Here is a 22,385-nt window from a genome sequence, read left to right as displayed (position 1 = left end):
AACTGGACCTCTTAGGGCTTGTCCGAAAATCTATTGATGTTTTTTTACTTCAGCTCTATTGTAGGGCGTGGAGGGGGTGTAGGAATGTGGATGTGTACCGGTACCCTTGTTACTTCAAGATTTTATTGAATCATTTGATTAATTTATAATCATTAATAATGCTGCATTGCAGGAGATTTTTTTTATTACTATATTGTTTTTGGTGTTATTTTTAACTTATCATTATTATTGTTAAATTATTGTTGTTAGCTTTAGGGCAGGTCCAAGCTATTGTCCCCTCTGAAGCCAAAATTCAATCTTTGCCTAAATCTAACATATTGTATGTCATTTTAAAGCTTATACTCTGAAGTTTTTTGCACTATATTTTCTTTCTTCTGAAAACGTAAAGTTGATGAATGCCAAGGTCACGATTCCAAGAAATCATTAATTAGCGTGACGTACGGGACATCACAGTTTTTGATCTGCAGATAATGCAACTCATATATTTGCAAATATTTATGTGGGGACTTGTAGTGCTAAGTTAATGCAAACATTTTGAAAATTTAAGTAAATTATCTGGTGTCCAATAGGCAGTGTCCCATACGTCACAATTTAGCATATGTTTTTTTAGATTCTAATTAAGAAAAAGTTGAACAGTTTTCTTCACACTTTGGATAGTTCTAATTTATAGTACTATACATCCACAAATTGATGTGAATTTACTTAATTAATTTCATGTTTAATTATATCAGCTAATTAAGCTTTGTGACGTACGGGACATACCATACTTTATACATAGGATTTCTATGTAATTCTACTTAGGGTTATTTTTCAATTACATGTAGAAGCAGAGATAAAGTAAATTGAGATAAATGATTCTATATCAGTGGTTGAATATTGGTAAAAGGGTGGTCATAAAGTTATGATTTGTAATAAATAACAAAGGTGCATATTAACATACTTGTTAACATATATGTCTTATGTTATTAATTAAATCTTTCATAATTATAAGGTCATAAAAAGTTTTACTATGTTTTGTTTCATCATATACTATAATAGCAATATATCAATCATAATAATCCATGTAAAACTTTAATACTATACTTTGGTTTACATCCAGTTAATTATAAATTTTTATGAAATTTCACTTTCCCCATTCGTTTAACACAGGCAATTATTTGCAAGACATCTTTCATAATATTTATAAGGTTGTAATGTGTTTGCTATGTTTGTTTCATTGTATACATGTACTATTAAAGAAATATATATCAATCATGATAATCCATGTAAAACTTAACTTACTCTGGTTTAAATCAAGTTAATTATAAATTTTGATGAAATTTCACTTTCCCCATTCGTTTTACACATGGACAAATGTCCCATACGTCACATGTCCCGTACGTCACTGCACGGATGTTTATATTTCGAGCTATTACATAATAACAACAATGAGTTCTATCATTTCATTCATGGCTAATGAAACTTGATAAGATACAAGATGAAAACATGATAATGAGAGATTTCCAGCTTATTCCAATTCACATAGTTTTAATGACAAACTTTTTTTCAAAAAAAAACACAGCTTTTTTCTGGTCCCGTACGTCACAGCGCATATTAATTAAAATATTACATCGTTAATAGAATTGTAGATCAATAATTTTTTTACTGAATAAAGAGGGCACAACTGGCCAGGTTCCAAATCCAGAAAAGATTCTCTGTTGTGCATTTATTTTTTATGTTATACAACTTTAAAGTCTCTAAATGTCCCGTACGTCACAAGTCAAATAGCTTGGACCTGCCCTTTATTAATATCACTATTATTACATTATCATTGTTATTATTATAATTATTATTATTATTATTATGACCATTATTATTATTGTTGTTATTATCATCATAATCATTTCATTATTATCATTATCATCATTTACATGTATTTATTTGGAACATTTAAAATGTGAGAAAAAATATAAAAATAACAGCAATATATACAAGGAGAGAAAGCCTACATGTAGCTTTTGAATCTTCTGACTCGGTAGGGAAAAGAATTTGGAATTTTTAAATGTAGATATTTTCTTTCAATTCCAGGAAGTGGGGTTGAAAAATATGAGAACATCTGCTTTCCGTTATTAAAATTATTATTATTATTTTGTTGACGGGTTGCATTTTCTTTTTTTTTTCGAAAAATTGTAAGGCTTTTCATCTCAAAGTTCAGACAACATGTACAGTCAAGTGTTATGCAATATTACCCAGTTTTGTTTGATTACTAATGTTCTTGTTGCTTTACCATGGGCTATTAAATGCTGACTGTAGGCTACTATTAGATCTAACAACTGGATAACAGTAAAGTTTTAGTTTTTAGGATGTGGCATTTTTTAACTGGTCAATTTGGAAATAAAGAAGCTTAAATTTGTGTCAGTTTTTTTGCTTTATATTATTTTGCTATGTGTTTTTTTCTATTTTCTTTCTGCAGATATACCTTATGCTACCAACAGTGCCACACACATTCTGAGGACCGCAATGAGAATGGATGCTGATGGCGTCATCGTCTGGGAAGATCACAGCGCACAATCTTCATCTTCTTGAGGATGATCCTGCTGATGCCTCGGGGGACGGAAGAGGCGAGATGATGCCTGACGACGATTTGGACCTCAGGACTGCTGACAGTCCGTCTTCCGTTGAGAGCCGGCAGTTGGATGACTCCCCGGTAGATGATAGGGCATCACCGGCAAATCTTAGGGAGGAAGCCAAATACCAGGAGGAACTCAAGGAGAGGGTGAAGAAGTCCTTTGCAGATCTAGGAATCGAACCTGAGGGTGTGTTGTTGAAGGATAGTTTGGATGACACTCCAAGGGATCCTATTGAAATCAAGGAGGACCTACCATATGGGGAGATTCGCGAAGGCGAATATGACTCTCGGAGGAAAAAAGAAATTGTTGATAGTGAAGTGAATGATGATGACGTTGATTCTAGCGAAGAACTTGATGATGGTCGTGATGATCATGGAAATGAGGAAGAAAAGCATTTGGAAGCAGAGGTTCCTGTAAATGATGACGATGAAGACGAGAACTTTCTTGCAGACTCTCTTGAAGCAGAGGCACCTAATCATCAAGGCCAATCTGACCACAGAGCAGAAAGTGAAGACTATCCTGTGCACCAAGGTGATGACATTCAGCCTGGAAATAATGACAATGCTCCAGATGTGGGAGTGAGTAATGACCCTCACTTTGAGGATGATGAAGAAGAAAATGATTTTGTAAGAGATTCTTTGGAAACGGATCGGGATGAAGCAGAGCTGGACAACCTCAATGACTCCAACCCTATCAGTCTTGGAGAGGTAGATCAAGATCAGTTTGATGGAGATGCATCTGATAGCTTCCCAACACCTGTCAACCAAAATATTCTTGATGAGAAAGATCCTGGAGAACCTTCTGACCAATTCCCATCTTTGTCACAACCGTTGCAGCCAGAGGATGAAGATGATGACGGAAGTGCAGATCCATTCCATGAAGGAAGTGATAAAGCAAATGATCAAAGTAAAGAGGAAACATTTAGGGATGATGCGGGACCTGTTTCAGAAAGGCCACCCTCAGAGCAAGAGTATGAAACTCTTAATAGAAATAGGACATTGGATGGTAATGATGGTGAATCTGATGATGGCATTGGTGAAAACCATAATAGTGTATCACAGAATGGAGTAAGGCCATTTGTCAGTGACACAACTCCACTAGAACATGATTATGGTGATGATGATGAAGGACAACAAAGTCCAGCGGCTTTAAGAGGGGATCAATTTGGAGAGAGTTATCCTGATGATGATGGTCGGAATTCAGAAAAGCCACCTGTACATAGTCATATAGGGAAACAGGAGTCTAGAGAACAATCGCCTGTCCTTCCAAAGCCTTCACTTTCCAATTCAAATAACAATGCTAAGGGGCCTCATGAGAGGCCCCCTTCTGGTGGGTCAGTACATTCTGGTCATAGTAATTTGAATAGCAGACGGAGCAGTAGTAGGCAGCGTGATCCTACAGGTGTTCTTTCAAGTCCAGGGCACCGGACAACTTCCAGGAATCGTACTCCTGTTAGATCAAGAGATAGTTCTAGAGAAAGGGAATCGGTGTCAAAACAGTCACAACGTAGCAGGACAAGACAGTCATCAAATGACAGATCTCGGCAGACTTCCAGTGGAAGATCAAGACAGGTAACTAATGATAGAGTGTCTCCTGCTTCACCACAAGCTCAGTCAGCTAACATGAATGGATCATTAAAGTCTAGAGATGGTTCAGGAGGTCCCAGGGACCAGTCCTCAAGAAACAATGAGAGTAGAAAAGAGAATGGTCGCAGAGGATCTAATGATATTAACATTCCTAGATATTCACGCAAAGCTATGAATAATTCAGATATTGATGATGAAAGTTCGAAGGAAGACCTCAGGAACAGTCCAAGCAGAGGGCATGGATCGAGTAAGTTCAGAAGAGTACCATCTGGCTCAGAAAAGGCTCAAACAGTGGAGTCTGTCAAGGCAGGTAGCAATGATCCACTTTCCTTGAAACCCCCTCCAGGACCTCTGCGACAAAATGTATCTTCGCCAAATGCCGCAAAGGCTGCTGGGCAAGTTGATTCTACTGGGAAAAAACCTAGCCCAAGAGATTTCATGACCCCAGGGCAGCGATTAGAGATGGAGGAAAATAAGCAGTTCTGGTCTGACATGCACCAAGCTGGTGTCTTCAACCAGCCTTTGAATCAGTCCATTGCAAACCCTTCCACTGTTAACCCTACCTCCAAACCAAGGAATGACCAAATAGAGAAAGTAAAATTAAAGAGCGGAGAAAAGGTTAGGGTGGAATACATATCAGATGACAGCGATGATGAAGATCTGCACTTCGTAGATGAGAAAGGAAGTCCTATTGATCAACTTGGTAGACCACTCTTTGCCCCACAAACTCCCGAAACGCCAGATTTAAGGATAATGTACAGAATTAAGCCTTCTCCACCTCGACAGAAATCAAACAAGAAATCTTCAAGTGGAAAGCAGCCGACAAGGGAAGTGTCTGCAGCTGACTCTTCAAGGTATGGTAGTGGTTACAGCACCAGGAATGGATCAGGACAGAAATCTGGTAGAGAAGGATCCAGGATCCCTGTAAGACAGTTGGTAGATAGACATGTTTCTCCCATTGAGGATGAGATTGAAATTTCTCCAGTTGAAACCCAGCAGGAGGGAAACTTAGATTCCACTCTCCCACCAGTGACACAAGTTGAGTCTCCTAGAGAAAGGCCTGTGAAATCTGCTTGCCTCCAAACAGGTTTAGATGATCTACCAACACCTGAAGATGTTGAAGAATCCGAGATAAAGAGTCCTGTTCAGGAAGTTTCTATTCAGACGTCAGATGAGCACATCACAGGGAATAATTACAACACACTGCCATACCAAAGCCCGCTTCAGTCCCCAAGGCATACAGGAGAAACAAGACCATTTGGACAAGTGAGGGTTGCTCCGTTTCAACAGCAGGGTCCAGGGCATCAACCTCCTCCTGGATATAATCAGCAGGGTCAAATGCCATTTCCTGCAGGTGCATATGCTCAGCCAATTCCAGGAAACTACCAGGGTAATCCACAGGCACATTGGCAACCTGTCATGGGACAACCTGGCTACCCAAGCCATGGCCAACAGTTTGCGGCCCCTCTTCAGCCACAGTTTGTAGATCCATTGATGAGTCCTGGAATGAACCAGCAAATACCTCAACAGATGATGCCAAATTACCCTGGCCAACCGCATCACCCACAACATCACCCACAAATGCAGGATCCCATGCAACAAGGTCCGTTTCAACAACAAATGCCTCAGCACCCGCATTCTGGACTACAATACCAATATCAACCAAATCCACAAGGTCCATTTGCTAGTCCGGGTAGGCCAATTCCGGTACAAGACATGGAAGACCCTTACCCACATGAGCGAGACACATCTGGGCAATCAGAAAGGAAACAATCAGATCCCAGAAGGCAACAGCCCAAACCTAAACACAACTTCATTGACATCAATAAAACATCAGCCAAATTGAGACGGGATCCTCCAAATAAAAAGTACACAGAGGGTTTCCAGCAGAAGAAGGGTTTAAGGTCACCAATGAACCCTAGGCAACCTCTGCCACAGATCTCCAGGGAAAGCTCCCTGGATGATGGCCAGGAGTCCTCAACTGGGTGGACACCACATGGTAGTGCAACCAGCCGATCAAATGACCAATGGGCACAGGCAGTTATTCGCGAACAGCAGATGATCATGTTAGCCCGAGGTATGTCAGATCCAAACATCTATCCCCAAGGACAAGGGCCTCCACCACCCATGCGGAATGGGTCCCTACCTGGTAACTATGGAGGTGGAAACACATACCAAGGTGGCTATCCCACTCCTGACACCAATCTTAACCAGGTTAACGGTCAACCCTACAGCTGGTCTGCAGATCGTGCAAACGCCTATGCAAGAATGAATGCCATGCAGAATGCAAATCAACCTGGAGTGGGAGGTCCGTTTTCTGTGGATCCTCGAGGAAGCTATGAGGCCACCCAGACAAGTCCAAGACAAAGGATGGCCTACACCCATCCTATGCCATCCAGGACAAGTCCTTTCCAAGTGCTTCCTGACATACAGAACTCTGGGAGAACAAGTGGTGAGTTCCTGGTTGTTTTTAAGTCATCATAAAAGGAAAGTCCATTCTAACAACAAGTTGATTGAATAGAAAGTGAAAAATCAAACTAGCATATTACTTACAATTTAAATAAAAACCACATCTCTAAAATAAGTAATTTATCATATTATATTTTTATTTGAATCAACATTTCGTTGGGATGGAGTTGCCCTTTGATCTCTGATACTCAGTGGCATTATTCTGACAACTACAGTTTACAGATGTACATCATGGGCGTACATGTCTTTGCAAATCACACTTTTCACTCCAGTGGGCTGGGGAGTAATACACTGACAACTCAACCTACATGTAAATCAGTGGTTCGAGAGGGTCAGTGTTTGGACTCAAAATTTAGGTTGATGTAATGAAATAAAGTAGAACTGAACTGAGAAAAGAGTAATATCTGCTGGTATTCTGATTGAACTTAGGTTTAACCCTAGTGTAAACTAGAATTTCATACCACTCTTCTATTGAAAGCTGGGTTTCAAAATATACTTCCATATTCATGGAAAAGATAATATGGTCAAGTAAGTACTTAAAAATTAATTATTCCTACATGTAGATTGACAAAAAGCATACCCTATCTGTGAACAAGACCAATAGTATAACTGGGAATAATCAAAGTGTGCAAAACATAAATCATTTTATACTCTTCAAACCTGCAGGAGAAGACAAGGAATTGAGGACCAGTGACCCCGATGGCTACCTACTGAAGCTCCAGAAGCAGAAGCAAGGGCCTCAGTACAAACCGTACACCCTCAAAGACTTCCAGAATCTAAAGAAGGATTTCAAGTTTGGAGGTCTGGGGCCGGACAAGGAAACTATGAATATCAGGGTAAGATAATGATGGTGATGATGATTAATATAGCTTTGAATACAATGTTCCTGTTTGTAAGTACTGCCTATTATTACCACAGCTTCACCATGGTTACCCTTATCGGGCTTTTGAATATTCAAGGAATTCCTTTCCTAAACCAATTTACTACTCCTACATGGAGAGCGGCAAAGTGAGATAAATGCCTTGTCAAAGGATGCGAGTAGTGCAGTGGCATTTGAACCCCAGATCTTATAATTTTAAAGTCAAGACTTGTCCATGGAGTCGCAACACGCTAACTCCAACTTCCCACAAGGGGTTGTTTGTTCGCTCATTCATTGATTACACAATACCTCAAAATGACCTTGCTATGAAATTTATGACATTGATAAAACAGCAAGGAATCGGTAACAAGCCGTTGCTGCACTTTGGCGTAAGAGAGTTGAAGGCACAACTGAATGATTTGCTAAGAATTTACAATGAACTTAAAGCAATATGATGCCACAGTAGTCAAAGAAAAAAAATACAATGATCTGTTGGCCATTTGATGTCTGAGATGAGGAGAGGGTATTTTTATGTCAAGGATTAGACCATCTATGGAGGTGATTTGATGTCTAGGAATGGACAATGGTCTTTGTGAGTGATTTTAAGTCTAAGGGTAGGTGGAATTTTTTATGTCTATGTCTTTCATCCCTGCAGAATGAGAAAGTGGCCCGTCAGCGGGATTACGCTCGTCAGGTGATGGAACAGAACAAGAAGATAATAAGGGCCTCCCCTCAGGCTAGTCATACCCCAGGGAAGGATAGCCCACAGACAGAGGCATCAAAGAGAGAACTGGTAAGGTCCCTATCAAATCAAGGGAATGTTTCGTAAAACTTGTAACATTATCAAATTTACAAAAACAGTTATAAGCCACTGAAATCATTAGATCTGATTGGCTGATAGTAAATTTGTTATAGAAATCTTGCATTTGTTATTATAACAAGTCGAAAAGTAGCCCGAATCTGCAAGGATAATTCATTGGACAATAAATTGTTGGAACATTTACTAGGGAAATATTTTTGCTCATTCAAATCTAAAATACGCACTGAAAGCCAAGTTGTAAATTTTTAATACCAATAATTTGCTCACTTTGATTGAATAAGATTTCCCTGTCATTCACTCAAATCTGTGAACAAAGTCTTGTTGAGCCTTGAACATCCCCAATGCACATACATGTATCCATGAAAAGTTACATTGGATTAATGCAATTCTGTTCTGCACATTTCTGACAGTCACACATATTCTGTCTCACTTGGCTTTATTGGAGGTTGTCTAATTTTATTTGTAATTCATATCTTGTTATTTTACTCTTCCAAGTTTAGGATTTAGGGTCATGATTGGTTAATTTCCTACATTCTGAAATTGTTTGACCTTAAATTGTTCAATATTTATGATAAAGATGATGTTTGTATGTTTGCATGGTGGAGTTTATAACGTGGAGAAGGTTTACGGTTCACCATGTGTTATATGAAGAAGGGAAGGAAATACAGGGAGAATAATTGAAATGGAAAGACGAGAAAGAATGAAAAGAGGAAATTAGAAGACGGACAGTCAACCTGCCCGAATCATCAAGTAACCTCTCTTCACTTCATCCTGCTACTACTCAACCCTTCGCTACGCAAGCCATATTCAGCTCATCTCATCTGCTTTACAGTCCTTTTCAGGACTTCACTCTCAAGAAAAGAATACTTTTTATTTCCTCTTTTCATCCTTTCTCGTCTTTCCATTTCAATTTTTCTGCCTGTATTTCCTTCCCTTCTTCATATTACACATGGTGAACCGTAAACCTCCACGTTATTTATGATATATTTTATGTTTCTGTTTTGCATGCATTAACCACTATTGACTTGGTTCCTATGTGTACCTTATTATCCCCACCCCAACTGTAATCGTGCAGAACAACTCATTTCCATATGGGTCATTTAGATGACAAAGCCGCAAGATTTTGACAAGTTTTTAGACGTGTACTGGTGAGAGTGCAGAACATGCAACATTTTCCATTTTCTTCTTGTTTTGAGATTAATTCTTTCATAGGAAATATCAAAGTGTTGGACTCACATGGTCATGTTTGCACATCTAACCCTCACCACCGCTTTGCCAAGAAATTTGTGTTGCGATGATTATAATCCCCCAAAAGATTTATTTTAGAATAGAATATTCTTTAAAAAATACACTGGATAGAGTTACATCTGTACCATTTTTTATTTATTTTTATTTTTTGAAATTCAGCCACATCAGAAAAAGCCCCCAAAATTGTATTTTTTATGAAGAAAATTTGACCAGGCAATTTTTGGGAGGACAATATTGCTCTGTGGGCCACAAGCAACATAAAAAACATCTTGATATTTGTGACATCTTATTCCCATTATCTTCCTTCTTTTCTCCCCCCCCCCCCATTATTTTCTTTCAAAAACGTCTTTGAATCCTCACTGAAATTGGTGGTCCTGTTCCTACCATTCCAGATGCTAGCCTATGCCGATTCGGTCCCCCTTCCCAGAATAAGGAATAATAATAGCCCCGCGGATCAGTCGCCCAGGGACACCAGATCTGTGGTCAGTTGATTTTTTTTTAATAGGATGGCACATGCACTGGCTTTTAACATGCACAGAGTGTGTTTGCTATTGTCAATCCTAATTTTCCTCTTGAAATGACAAAAGGGTCTGGATTTGAATTTTTATTGTTGAAATGACAAAGAGGGGCCTGTTTCACAAAGGACTTGCAACTGTTGTAACTTTGCCAACATGGCAACTGCCATTGAAACCTTGATTTTGATTGGCTGCTGAGCCCTAATGCCATGGTAGTTGCTATAATGGCAAAGTTACAACAGTTATAAAACCTTTTATATGAAGTGGGCCCCAGGTCTGAACTTCTATTGTTTCCCTTCAAAATGTTATTAAGGAACATATTTATTTTGTTAACCTTATTAAATATTCAGATCACCGTCTTTGCAATGGCAATAGTGGGATTCCCTCTTGGCATCTCTCTCCGTTTAAAAGAATTTTTTTTAAATCCTTTTAAACTCATTAGCAGAACAGCGGCTCCTGATCTACATGTATGTGGATTGCTAGCAAAAAATAGTACAAGATTGGTCCGTGATACGACAACCGTGCGTATTCGACTATTGGCTCATTAGCATTTCTTTTGTATTCTTTTTTAGTTTCTCTCACTGATTCCTGAAATGAGAGTGGACTCAGATTAACACGTGCGTTTCTGCGCAAATCGTTTTTGATAGGCCTGAATATTTATTGTTTGTAAGCTGCCGTGCGTGAATGATTTGCTAAGCTGTTGGTCTCAAATTAAAGATGAGATTTCACTCTTACCATAAGTATCGTATTCATCGTAACAAACTTTTAACAATTGTGAAATTTATTTATTGTGGGACGCACTGTATATATTGTAAAAAGATGATTGATGCGCATACTTTGCTCCAAATTGCGGTTGAACAAAGGGTTTAATCTCATTTCCACTTGATGGTCAACATTGTAACCTCTTACGTTTCAATTCTTGAGTTGGAGAACAGTCTGATTTCCCCTAATATCAATTTGTGAATATAAGGGATTTAATACATGTATTGGATTTAATACAGTACAATTGCTACATTGTACATACATGTACCGGTAATATGTATTGAAGCAATACGTTTCAGGGAACAAACATACACATTTCACACACCCTTTGTTTAAACCTGAAAGTGGAAGGTTGACTACTCATAAAACTTTTAAAAAGAGAGAAAAAATAAGGTAATATTATTGAGAACTTGGTCAGATTTGTACGGGGGTGGGGGGGGGGACTATTTGCATGATGCTGGCGTGCGATATCATGTTGAGCAGGTCTTGCGATGAAAATTGGACAGTAGTGAGATGGATTGGTTTTTGGGAGGGCTACCATTTTAATTTTCTCAGGTTGGGATGACGGCTGAATTTTATATTTTCACTTTCATATACAGTATGAGTGGGGAAAAACTAACTGCACGGATGGGAGTCTTTTTGCATTTATCTTTTGTGTTTTGCAGTTTCTATTTTCCTTTCTAATATTGAAATCTGACCTTCTAATAAATGCACTTTATAAAATTCATTTTTATCTCAATATGTGTATTTTTCACATTAATTCTTGAATTGATTATGGCCATATTTTCCAACGTTGCATTTCCCCTTCTAATAATTATCTATTTTTAGCTATGAAGTGTGTACAGTCTCCAACAATCTTTCAAACAAGCAAACACACAAAAAATATATATCAACCATTACAGATTCCCTTCCTGGAAGAACTTCTATTAGAGGAAGGAATGTGCAACTAATGTCTTAACACTATAGCTTTTTCTTCACTGTTCTAAAATATAAACTTTTGAGAGACAAGGTTTCGTCAGCCCATTGAGAATGAGATAAACCATTCAGCGAAGGCCAACGCACTATCAATACTCTACAAATCTTTTTGCTTCTTTCACTTCAATTTCTGTAGGCCCTGGAGTACGCAAAACACATCCCGAAGCCTCCTGCACCAACACCGCCTGAAGTGCTCCATGACAGACTCTACGGCAGCGGGGCCAACTCCAGGAACAGCAGGAGTGGGTCCAGGTCCTCTAGCGTGAGGGAAGAGACCTTCAGCAGCCACGAGGAGAACACCGCCGTAGAGGTGGCACGGCTTCAGGAACTCACAGAGAGGCACCAACAAGAGAAGAATGAACTTGATAGATTGAGGAAAGGGCTGTCAACGTGACGTGGGTGTGAGTGGAAAGAGGCAGGAAATGTGCGAAACCGGCAGATGGCCCCAGTCCAGGTCTTGGGCCTACAAACTATGTTCTAGCCTGACAGCTTGGTAATATGTAAACTCTATGAGAAGTCTTAGACCCGGTTTTCCACCTACGCATAAGGATGGCAGATCGAAAGTGTAAGAACCATACATGTAGGTAACATGTGAAGCCTACAGATCGTCTTAATCAAGGTCTTGGCCTGCAGACAACAGCGTTGACTGGAACTTACATGTAAGTCCAAAAGATTAGGGAAATGCGTTAAACTACAATTATTCCAGGTCACGAATCAACAGATAGGCTTAGACCACTTCTTCGAGCTTGAGACATCTACATGTAGGGTGACAGGACCAAGAGTGCAAAAGCAATTCGGTAGGTCCTAACATATGAAACTCACAGATGGTCTCAGTGCAGGCCTTGGACCTACACACAAGAGGATTGCCATGACCTTAGTGCAAACACCTTTGTTCATGTTGAAAACCTATAATTAGACCAGGTCTTGTGCCTCCAGACAGTTGGGGAGACAAGATCACAGTGCAAAAATTTGAATCAGCATATGGTGGCTGAGCTGATAAAACCTCGTACCTCAAAATATAAAAAATATGAGAGCGCAGTTTAGAAAATTCTGTATAAATTTCAAAGATATAGCAATGGTGGCCGTCTAATTTTCCCTAATTCACAAAGATGGTTTTTAAAACCACCGGTGGAACAAATGGTTTTGTGCAGATTTCCTGTATATAAATTACACTTATTTACCGCATACATGTACATGTATATTTAAAAAAATGTCCAATGCTGATGCACGCTTTTGTCACAGTGTGCCAAATTGACGCCTGTTGCCATGGTTAAATACGCTATTTTATTCATGAGTCCACTGTTTGAAGAGTACACTCATTAGTTCAAAACAGTGGACTCATGAATAAAATAGCATGGATAACCACGGCAACCGGTGTAAATTTCGTTCTCTGTGACAAAAGCGTGCATCAACATTGGACATTTTTTAATAGACGCGGTAAATAAGTGTTATTTATACAGGAAATCTGCATAAACCAGGGTTCAACCGATTGTTTTGAAAACCACCTGTGTGAATTTGGGCCACATTGACAGTCTCCTGATACCTGTGAAGAACTCTTTCGAGGCAAAAGAAGGTTGCTACTTGCTACCCATGTTAGAACTTTTAAAGATCTTGCTCATTCTGAGCTGTCATCAGAATATTTACATTTTGAGATACCAAGTTTCATCGAGCCAGCCACAATATGCATTTTTGGTGTTGCTTGTGTTGTGTTGGGATCGTTCATATCTAGTTGGGAGCATCAATGATAACGCGGGAACATTCCATGTACCAAATATAATCAAGAAACTTGATAAAAGGGATGGTCCAGGCTGAAAGTATTTATAGCTTAATAAATAGAGGAGAATTCACTCAGCAAAATGCCGAAAATTTCATTAAAATCGGATAACAAATAACAAAGTTATTGAATTTTAAAGTTTAGCAATATTTTGTGAAAACAGTCATCATGGATATTCATTAGGTGGGCTGATGATGTCACATCCCCACTTGTTCTTTTGTATTTTATTGTAAGAAATTAGGTTTATTCAAATTTTTTCCTCCAAGAACAAGAAAAATTGGATAGACAACTGATTAAGTGCATTAGATATTTATTGTTGCAACTTATTTCATTATAAGGGAGACATATTATTCGCACTAGTATGAAATAATGAAAAAAATATGATTTTATGTAATAACATAAGAAAACGGAAAGTGGAGATGTGACATCATCAGCCCACCTAATGAATATTCATGACAACTGTTTTCATGCACAAAATATTGCTAAACTTTAAACTTCAATAACTTTATATTTGTCATCCGATTTCGATGAAATTTTCGGCTATTTGCTCAGTGAATTCTGCTCTATGTATTAAGATATAAATACTTTCATCCCGGACCATCCCTTTAATAATACACTTCCAGCATTATGTAGATCTTAACTCTGTGATGGTCTCAACTTTATAACTCCCTCTCAACCCTTGGGTGTGCACCCATTATATATTTAAGCTTCTACACAAATTATAATCCAAGGGTTTGGGTATAGGACAAAAGGGGGGGGGGTTAATTATTGGGAAGGGGAAGGCAGTTCTTTGTTCTCTGATTAGGGGCTGTTTGAAACTATTAACAATAAGGGTTTAGTGGCTTGGATTAAATCAATGAATAAGGGTTCTTAGGGGGTTCAAAGGGATGGTTCTGAGAAGTCTAGACTATATGTATGTAGTAATTTTATATACAATCACTACATTACACTTGCTTTCCTTAGTTGTTTTGATTGGTTGAGTCACTATACTCCTTGTAAGACGTGGCGCTGGTATCCATTTTCTTAAAATTGATTTTAGTTAAATTCTCTCTTCTCCACCTTGATACCCCATTCCATTATACATATTGGCCCGTATTCTGAAGTCGGGTTTAAATCAAACCCTGGTTTAAAGTTGTGGTTTAAGTATGGAGAGCCAATTGGGGCACAAATCCTTAACAGTATACATCCAATTTATTAAATCATTTGACACTCAAATTGTTCATAATTGTCTGGAAATGATAACTGAAGGATTTTTCTTCATTATGAAAGCAAAAGGAAACAAAATAATAAATATAAGAAATATACAATATAAACATAATTTTTTAATTTTTGGCTCCCCATAATTTTAGCACAGAGTTAGACTGTGGTCTAAGTTAAACCCGACATCAGAATACGGGCCAGTGACTTTGATAATTCTCTTGTACATGTACATAGCTGCATTTTAGATTTGTTTATTCGAGAGAACTGTATTTTACAAATCGACTTGCCAACCAACGATCAATGCTCTGAGAACAAGAATTGACGGAAATTCAGGCACTCCATTCATATTCCTAATTGGAAATAATTGTGTTTCATTTCTCATACGGTATATGTAAGAACAGAGGATGTTTTATTGGAATTGCGGTAAGCAGAAACAAAGGTGTACAAAGTGTATGGGACTCGCAGAATTCTATAATCAGTGGGCTCGTAGGTCAATAATCACTATGAACAAACTGATAATAGAGTAGTGAAGTTTGTAACCCCTACTTGTTTTATAGATACATGTATATTAAGTGTGTAGATATGTTTACAGGTATAATGGATCAAGTCCAAACGCTCTCAGTCGATAGTGGGGAAAGATAGTATACAAATAGCGAATAGGCATGAGTGCGATGGTGCGAGATTTCGCATGAGGTGAAAGCAAGATGCTCTATTCAACGAGGCGTTAGCCGAGTTGAATAGAGTGTTTCTTTCTTTCATCGAATGCGAAATCTCGCACCATTGCACGAATAAGAATATTCGCTATTTGTGTTGTACAACGCTTCGGAGTTTAGCGAATTTATGAAAAAACAAAGAGTTTTTCCTGCAGTAATCTATTCTATGAAAAGGGAGCAAAAATATGAAAAGCGAAAAGCAAAATCCCACAAGCGAACACCTCGGGCAGCATTGCGCATTTAGCCAGCAGGCTATACGCGTATTGCACCTGCATTTTTACTGAGCGCAATGAATTGAATCGTATTGTGACGTCACCTCCTAAAGCCGTGCAACGGTACAGTTTGGACGGTACATTTTGGATGGTACGTCTTTTGTGCAACGGTACGAATGTTTGACATTCAGCCTCCCATTTGCTCGCGTACAACAAGCTAAGTAGGCGTTGTACAATACGGGTTTGTAAACCGAACAAAATTTTCAAAGCAATTTATACTGAAGTACTGGTACACTCTCTTGGATTGCAAGTGTCCAACTAGCCTGGGTCCCATCTAAAAAAGAGTTGCGATTGATCCAGTCAACCTCAACTATATGGAAATCCACCAATGTCATAACTTTTCCTACAGGAAATTTGCACATTTTCTTCTTGTTAGCAAAGAGGGGCAGACTGAGTTTTCAAGAAAATTATGAATGTATGAATATACATGTACTTCATATCTAGAAAATAATTTGAGTATTAAATGTTGATGTTGCTGGCTCTCCATAGTTGTGGTTGATCGGATCAGTCGTAACTCTTGTGAGACGGGGCTCTGCTTTCCATCTAGCGAGGGGGATCTGAAGGATTCAATGTGTCTGTCTGGGTGCGTCGTGGTCTAGTGGTTCTGACTCTCGCCTTTTAAACAGAGGGTCGTGGGTTCGAATCCTAGCCATGGCGTGTTTTCCTTCAGCAAGAAATTTATCCACAATGTGCTGCACCAGACCCAGGTGAGGGGAATGGGTACCCGGCAGGATTAATTCTTTGAATGCACTGAGTGCCGGTGATGGTAGTTCGAGCTAAAGCTGGGGTAATAATAGCAGCGCTTTGTATCCTAGGGCAAAAAGTGCTTTATAAATCCAGCTATTAGTTTTGTATTATTATTGTTGTAAGGAGAATCCTGGCATTCATTCACAAGGTAAATTTAATCTGTTGCCATATACGGTATTATCAATTGGTTTATTGTCAATTCGTCCAATTACCAACTCGTCTACTATCATTTGGTCTACCATCAGTTTGTCCACTATCTCGTCTAACAACCAATTGGTCCAATAGCCATTTAGTCCATATACCATTTGGTCTAATTGGACTAAGTCTTCATTGGGAAAAATGAATGAAAATGAAGTGTATAGACCAACTGGTTATGAGATGAAATGGTGATTAGATAAAGTGATTATTGGACCAGATGGTTATTAGACCGGGGAAACGTTTCATCAACATTTTTGTTCGATATGATAACTTTCCTTGATTCTGATTGGCTGAGAGGCACTGTTACTATGGCAACTGTCGGATAAAATAGAGTTGTCAGATAAAATGTCCGACAAGTCCTTTTATGAAACTCTTCCCAGATGGTTGTTAGACGAAATGTTGATGGACGGAATGGCATTAGACTAAGTGTAGGTAGACCATGTGATGAGTAGACGAATTGGCAATTTACCCCCTAATACAGCATCATATGTCTAGGGAACAGATAAATATTTCTTTTTTCACAAACCAAGTTTAAATAACACAAGTTTTCCATATCACAGTTGGAAAAATGCTTTGACTTTGGCGATTATTCGAATATGAAATACTTGCAGACTAATTAGCTGTATGTATTTTATCTGCAACAAAATGTTCTTTCTCATTTTTGAACAAATAGATATTGTGTTGTAAATATGTATTAAGTTTATGTCAAGGGATATTTTGTATCAGGCAGAAAAAAAAATTCTCTATGTTGTTATGCAAAACAGAAACCCTCATCATTTGTGCTTGTGTGTGACTGGCAAGAAATTTTGGTCATTGTATTCATAAAGTGTTCTGATAGTTTACCTTGCATATTAAAGTGAAATGTACCAGGGGTCATTAAATAAAGATACATGTATGTAGTAGTTATATAATTAATTATATGACACCTAGATAGATCCTTGTGATTTGATTGGTTGTTTGATATCGTTCATTCAGCCCATTTTGCAATGACGTCATCAACCATGCAATTTTTTATCCATTCATCGTGCAATTTTGGATCCATACAATTTTGTCCATTGCACTCGCGCATCGAGACTGCTGCAGCTCATGCACCAGCAGTGCGCATGTTGTAATGACGTAACAATCAACATACCGAACTCGCACTGCATGAGCATGTTTTGCATCGAAATTCATGAATTTCATATGGAAAAAATAATAATTTTTTAGGTGTCATATAAACCAAATAATGAATTTTTTTTTTCATTTGTGCAATGGACAGAATACTTCATTCGGTGAAAGATGAAATAATGATCCATTCAACTTCGCTACGCCTGGTTGAATGGATTATTTCATCTTTCACCTCATGAAGTATTCTGTCCATTGCACTCATAAACATTAATTATTTGTATACTATGTAGGCCTAAAAGCAGTATGCATGGGAACAAAAGATTCCAGACCCTGTCCCCCCTACATTTTGGGACAGATTTCCGCCCATGCTCTTGGCGTTTGAGTCTTGCAAGGTTTTCTATATGTTGTATGTGTATCACCCAGTTCATGAACCGTCCGTGCGTTGTACTTGCCTTATTTATAGGTCTAAAGTGTCTTAATCTGGTCTGAAATATTGTCATTGTTGTGTTCAAGAAGTCATTGTTAGCTTATGCAGAGTCCCAATTGAATTGCTGTTTGTGTGATTGTGCCATTGGAAAATATGACAGTTGTTTTTAGGCACGTTAGGGGTATGTATATGTAGGATTTAAAAGCAGCTGTTTTTCATCACTTTCAACCTAGAAAGAAATATTAATATGATTTTTTTTGACAGATATCTCTAGATTGTAATTTGTTCAAACTGAATGGAGATACAAAATTGTTTACCGGCAGTTTACCGGTTTACTGTGTATTAATCGTTGAGATTGCACATTACTATGTTAATATGTGACCTGCCACCCCAAAACCAACAATAAGTCGACCAAAATGAATATTGAGATTTTTATTGAGCTTGAAAATTCACTTCGTAAGCTGGAAAATGATAAATAATATGTTAAAATTGACCAGTACAAGTACTTGATTGAATGCGGGGAAATTCAGCAAGAGCTTAAAGAATAAGGAGAAAACAAGGTTTAAAGTTTCGGGTTCACTCAAGTGTGAGATGTGCATACTGGGTAATCTCAGTGAAACTTCCGAGCAGTCTGAAAAAGTAGTGTCCAAGAAACTCTTGTATCTTTTCTTTTATTCAACTTCACAACTTCAAATTTTCACAGTATGAAGAAGAAGAATTACTCTTTCAGATAAGCTATTTTTATGGGTTTTTGGAGACTAAATTACTATTTTGGCTATTTACAGGGAGCCTTACCTGGCGACTTATTGGTGGTAGGTCACATATTAGCACTTAGGCATGATCAGTCTCAGCTCTTTGTGAAATGTCCCTCGGTTTGATCTCTATAAACATTTAATATATGAATCACCTTGATAATTTAATGATCTTATACACCTTGAATATTTTGTACTTCCACTGATGATCTCATTGCTTCAGTATTTCTCTTGTGTCCATCTCCATGGGGGTGTTTCACAAAGATTTAAGTATGACTTAGAGTCGCACTTAAACTCCCAGTTGCCCACGATATAGAAGACATCACCACATTGGTCAGATCATGCACACAGGACGCGCACTACCGTGTATCCATCAATCAGATTGCGCATTGCATATCATGTATGCGTCGGCATTTAAGTGCGACTTATTGTTACATCTTTGTGAAACACCCCATTGGGGAGTGTTTCATGAAAGGACTTGTCGGACGTTTTATCCGACAAGTCCCATTTTATCCGACAGTTACCATAGTAACAGTACCTCTCAGCCAATCAACATCAGAGAAAGATGTCAGATCTGACAACTTGTCGGATGAAAATGTTGATGAAACACTCCCCTGGTCTTAATCTTAAAAAGAAAGAACTAGGTCAATCCATGGATGTTTCATGAAGCTTTTTTAAGTTCTGCATATCTTTACTAAGATGCTGATGATTTTCAGCATTTATGTGATGACTTATTCCTTTAAAAAAATTGAAAACTACCGATTTATTATTATTTTGAGGGCCACTGTGTAAAGACAATGGAATAGAACACATACATGTGCATTTTTCAAAAGTTCAAATGGAAAAGTTTACAAAGTATCAATGTGGGTTTTAAAAAACCCACTTAACATTCCCACCAAATAAACTTTTTGTCAGTTATGCATATCATAATGACAAGGATGATTTCTTATTCCTTTTTAAATGATTTAAAGGGACAGATTTATTATTCATTATTATTTTGAGGTCCACTGTATAAGACCATGGAATAGGATGCATGTGCATTAAAAAAAAGTACAAATTAAAAAGTTTTGCACTAAATGTTTCCATCTCCCCAGTAATACTCACCTATCAAACATGCCTTTATTTCTTACAGTAATACACCTGAAAGTTTCTGTTTCTGTTTATGGTAACTCCCGCAGGAACTCGGCAGGACAGCATCCTGCTGATAAACGCCAAGCTGGTATATAACCAATTACCTAGGAAACATTTTACGTCTAGGTTAATCAGTCATAGTGGCTGACCTTATAGACGACAGATATTACTCTCGGGCCTTTTTATTAAAGTGGAGACAATGGCAGAGTGGGATTTGAACTCACAACCTTGCAATTATGAGTCCAATGCTCTAACCACTGGACCACACGACCCGTCACTTTGCTCTAGCTCTAAAGCTGTAAACATTTTTTTTTCTTGAATGTAAAATGTTTTTTCAGTGTGCATGTACATTTTTGCGAAGAAATTATGTCAATTCATATTACATTGCCTGTACTATATGGTTTATGTACATGTAATACTTTATAGTTGTATAGTTTTAACGAAGATGTCATTTTTTAAATTTGTATAGCAGAATGTGTGCCACAATAAAATGTAAATACATATATTTAATGAATATTGTGTTGCTGAACAATTAAAGGTGATATGTAATATGCAAGATAAAACAAATGCTGTTTAATGTCGTCTTGAATTTTTTAACATCCTCTTTTTACATCAGTTCAGTTTCAGTTTTGGTGTATTTTCATATCTCATAAAATATCAAATACAATGTAACGTCCATCGAAAGACAGTAAATCATTGATAATAAAATAATACAATACATCACCATAATTCATAATAAATCAGACAAATGTTATACAATCGAACGTTTGGATTGGAGACAGATATATCAATAAGATGAGAATATGAAGGGCAAACTATTTAAAAAGCAGAGCTTGTAATTTATAGTTTCCCTATTAATAAAATTATAAGAAATTGTCAACTTGTTTTAATATCAATACATTTCATTATTATTTTTCCCCTTCCAATAGGGCCTATTTTATTAGCAGGAAGGTTATCACTTCCTTTAAAAAGTCGTATTAGGCAAAAGGGTCCAGAACTAAAGCCTGAATCCCCCGCCCCCTTACCGGCGTAGGGCTCTGCTGCAGAAAAGATACTATTATGCTATCCTTTATTATACCATCCAATGGTGATTACCATGGTAACGATGATCATCAGCCAATCAAAATCAAGGATTCCATTCAAGTTACAATTGCTCGGCAAAGCTACCATGATGGTAACTTTTATGCGACGGGGCTTGCATTTTTATATGTGTGAAAATAAAACAATTAAACTCGGAGTCCACTTGTCTGCAGCCACACAGACCTTTGGTTTTTGTAATACGCATATTCACACAATGTTGAGTCTGAAGTAGTGAGACTAGATTCAGTAGGTACTGCGGCTGTCTCTACCGATACTTATTTGAAACAAAGAGTTTGGAGTCTAGTCTTCACTCTAGACATGAAGTAATATGTTTAAAATGTCAAATATGAGTATGTGATTGCAGACTAGGGCCCTTATTCTGAAGTCGGGTGTAACTTAAACTCAGGTTTAAAGTTGTGGTTTGAGTATGGACAGCTAATTGTTACATAAATCACTAACGGTAGAGATATCATATTTCAGCTAATTTGGCTCTCAAATCATTCATAATTGTCTAGGAAGTATATATAGATTATTGTCTTCACCATCGATGAATCAGGAAAGAGCACAGTAAACATAAGAAACGTACAACTTAATAAAAAATTTGATACTTTTGGCTTCCCATACTTAAACCACAACTTTAAACCTGAGTCTAAGCATGGACCTAATAGGTCCATGTTCTAAGTTAAACCTGACTTCAGAATACGGGCCATTGACATCTTAAAAACTGAGATATGGATAGTACTGTGATTAATATTGGAACTATAGGACAACTACAGTCTACAGGTAACTTCGTTTCACTGGATATTACTACATGACTGACATAGTATGCTGGAGTAATACCTTGGTCACATTTGTTCTACGGCGGCCGTACGGCGAGTCGAAAACGGCCGTTTTAACATTTTGTGTACCAACTACATATAGGTGGTTTGAATTAAAATTAATAAAACGGCTGTTTTCGACTCGCCGTACGGCCGCCGTAGATCAAATGTGACAGATATTGAACTTTGATATACGTACGATGAATGATGAACCTGAACTTATTCATCCATATATGCAAACAGATATATGAACTCAGTTGTAGGTGTATCAAATCGGATGCATGAACTCAGTTGAAATGCATGCATGACGAGATTTTGCTTGC

At 37.8% G+C, this 22,385-nt stretch overlaps 1 protein-coding gene across 3 annotated transcripts; it reads left to right on the top strand.

Annotated features, from left to right (window-relative positions):
• Nucleotides 1–2,451: 2,451 nt before the first annotated feature.
• LOC135153056 (uncharacterized) lies at nucleotides 2,452–12,856 on the top strand. Of its 3 annotated transcripts, none has more exons than XM_064103878.1 (5): nucleotides 2,452–6,647; nucleotides 7,331–7,500; nucleotides 8,179–8,316; nucleotides 9,984–10,073; nucleotides 11,980–12,856. In XM_064103878.1, the coding sequence occupies exons 1-5, from the start codon at nucleotides 2,510–2,512 to the stop codon at nucleotides 12,235–12,237; spliced, it is 4,794 nt and encodes a 1,597-aa protein (XP_063959948.1). In that variant the 5' UTR covers nucleotides 2,452–2,509; the 3' UTR covers nucleotides 12,238–12,856. The 3 variants fall into 3 exon arrangements, with proteins under 3 accessions (XP_063959948.1, XP_063959950.1, XP_063959949.1); XM_064103880.1 differs by lacking the exon at nucleotides 9,984–10,073 and adding an exon at nucleotides 9,419–9,491; XM_064103879.1 differs by lacking the exon at nucleotides 9,984–10,073 and having other exon boundaries at nucleotides 2,453–6,647; nucleotides 11,980–12,326.
• The last annotated feature ends 9,529 nt before the right edge of the window (nucleotides 12,857–22,385 follow it).

This window comes from Lytechinus pictus, chromosome 8 (assembly GCF_037042905.1).
Source record: "Lytechinus pictus isolate F3 Inbred chromosome 8, Lp3.0, whole genome shotgun sequence".
Classification (NCBI taxonomy): Eukaryota; Metazoa; Echinodermata; class Echinoidea; order Temnopleuroida; family Toxopneustidae; genus Lytechinus; species Lytechinus pictus.
The sequence above is the reverse complement of the archived record's forward strand: the minus strand, read 5'-3'. Positions and strand labels throughout refer to the sequence as shown.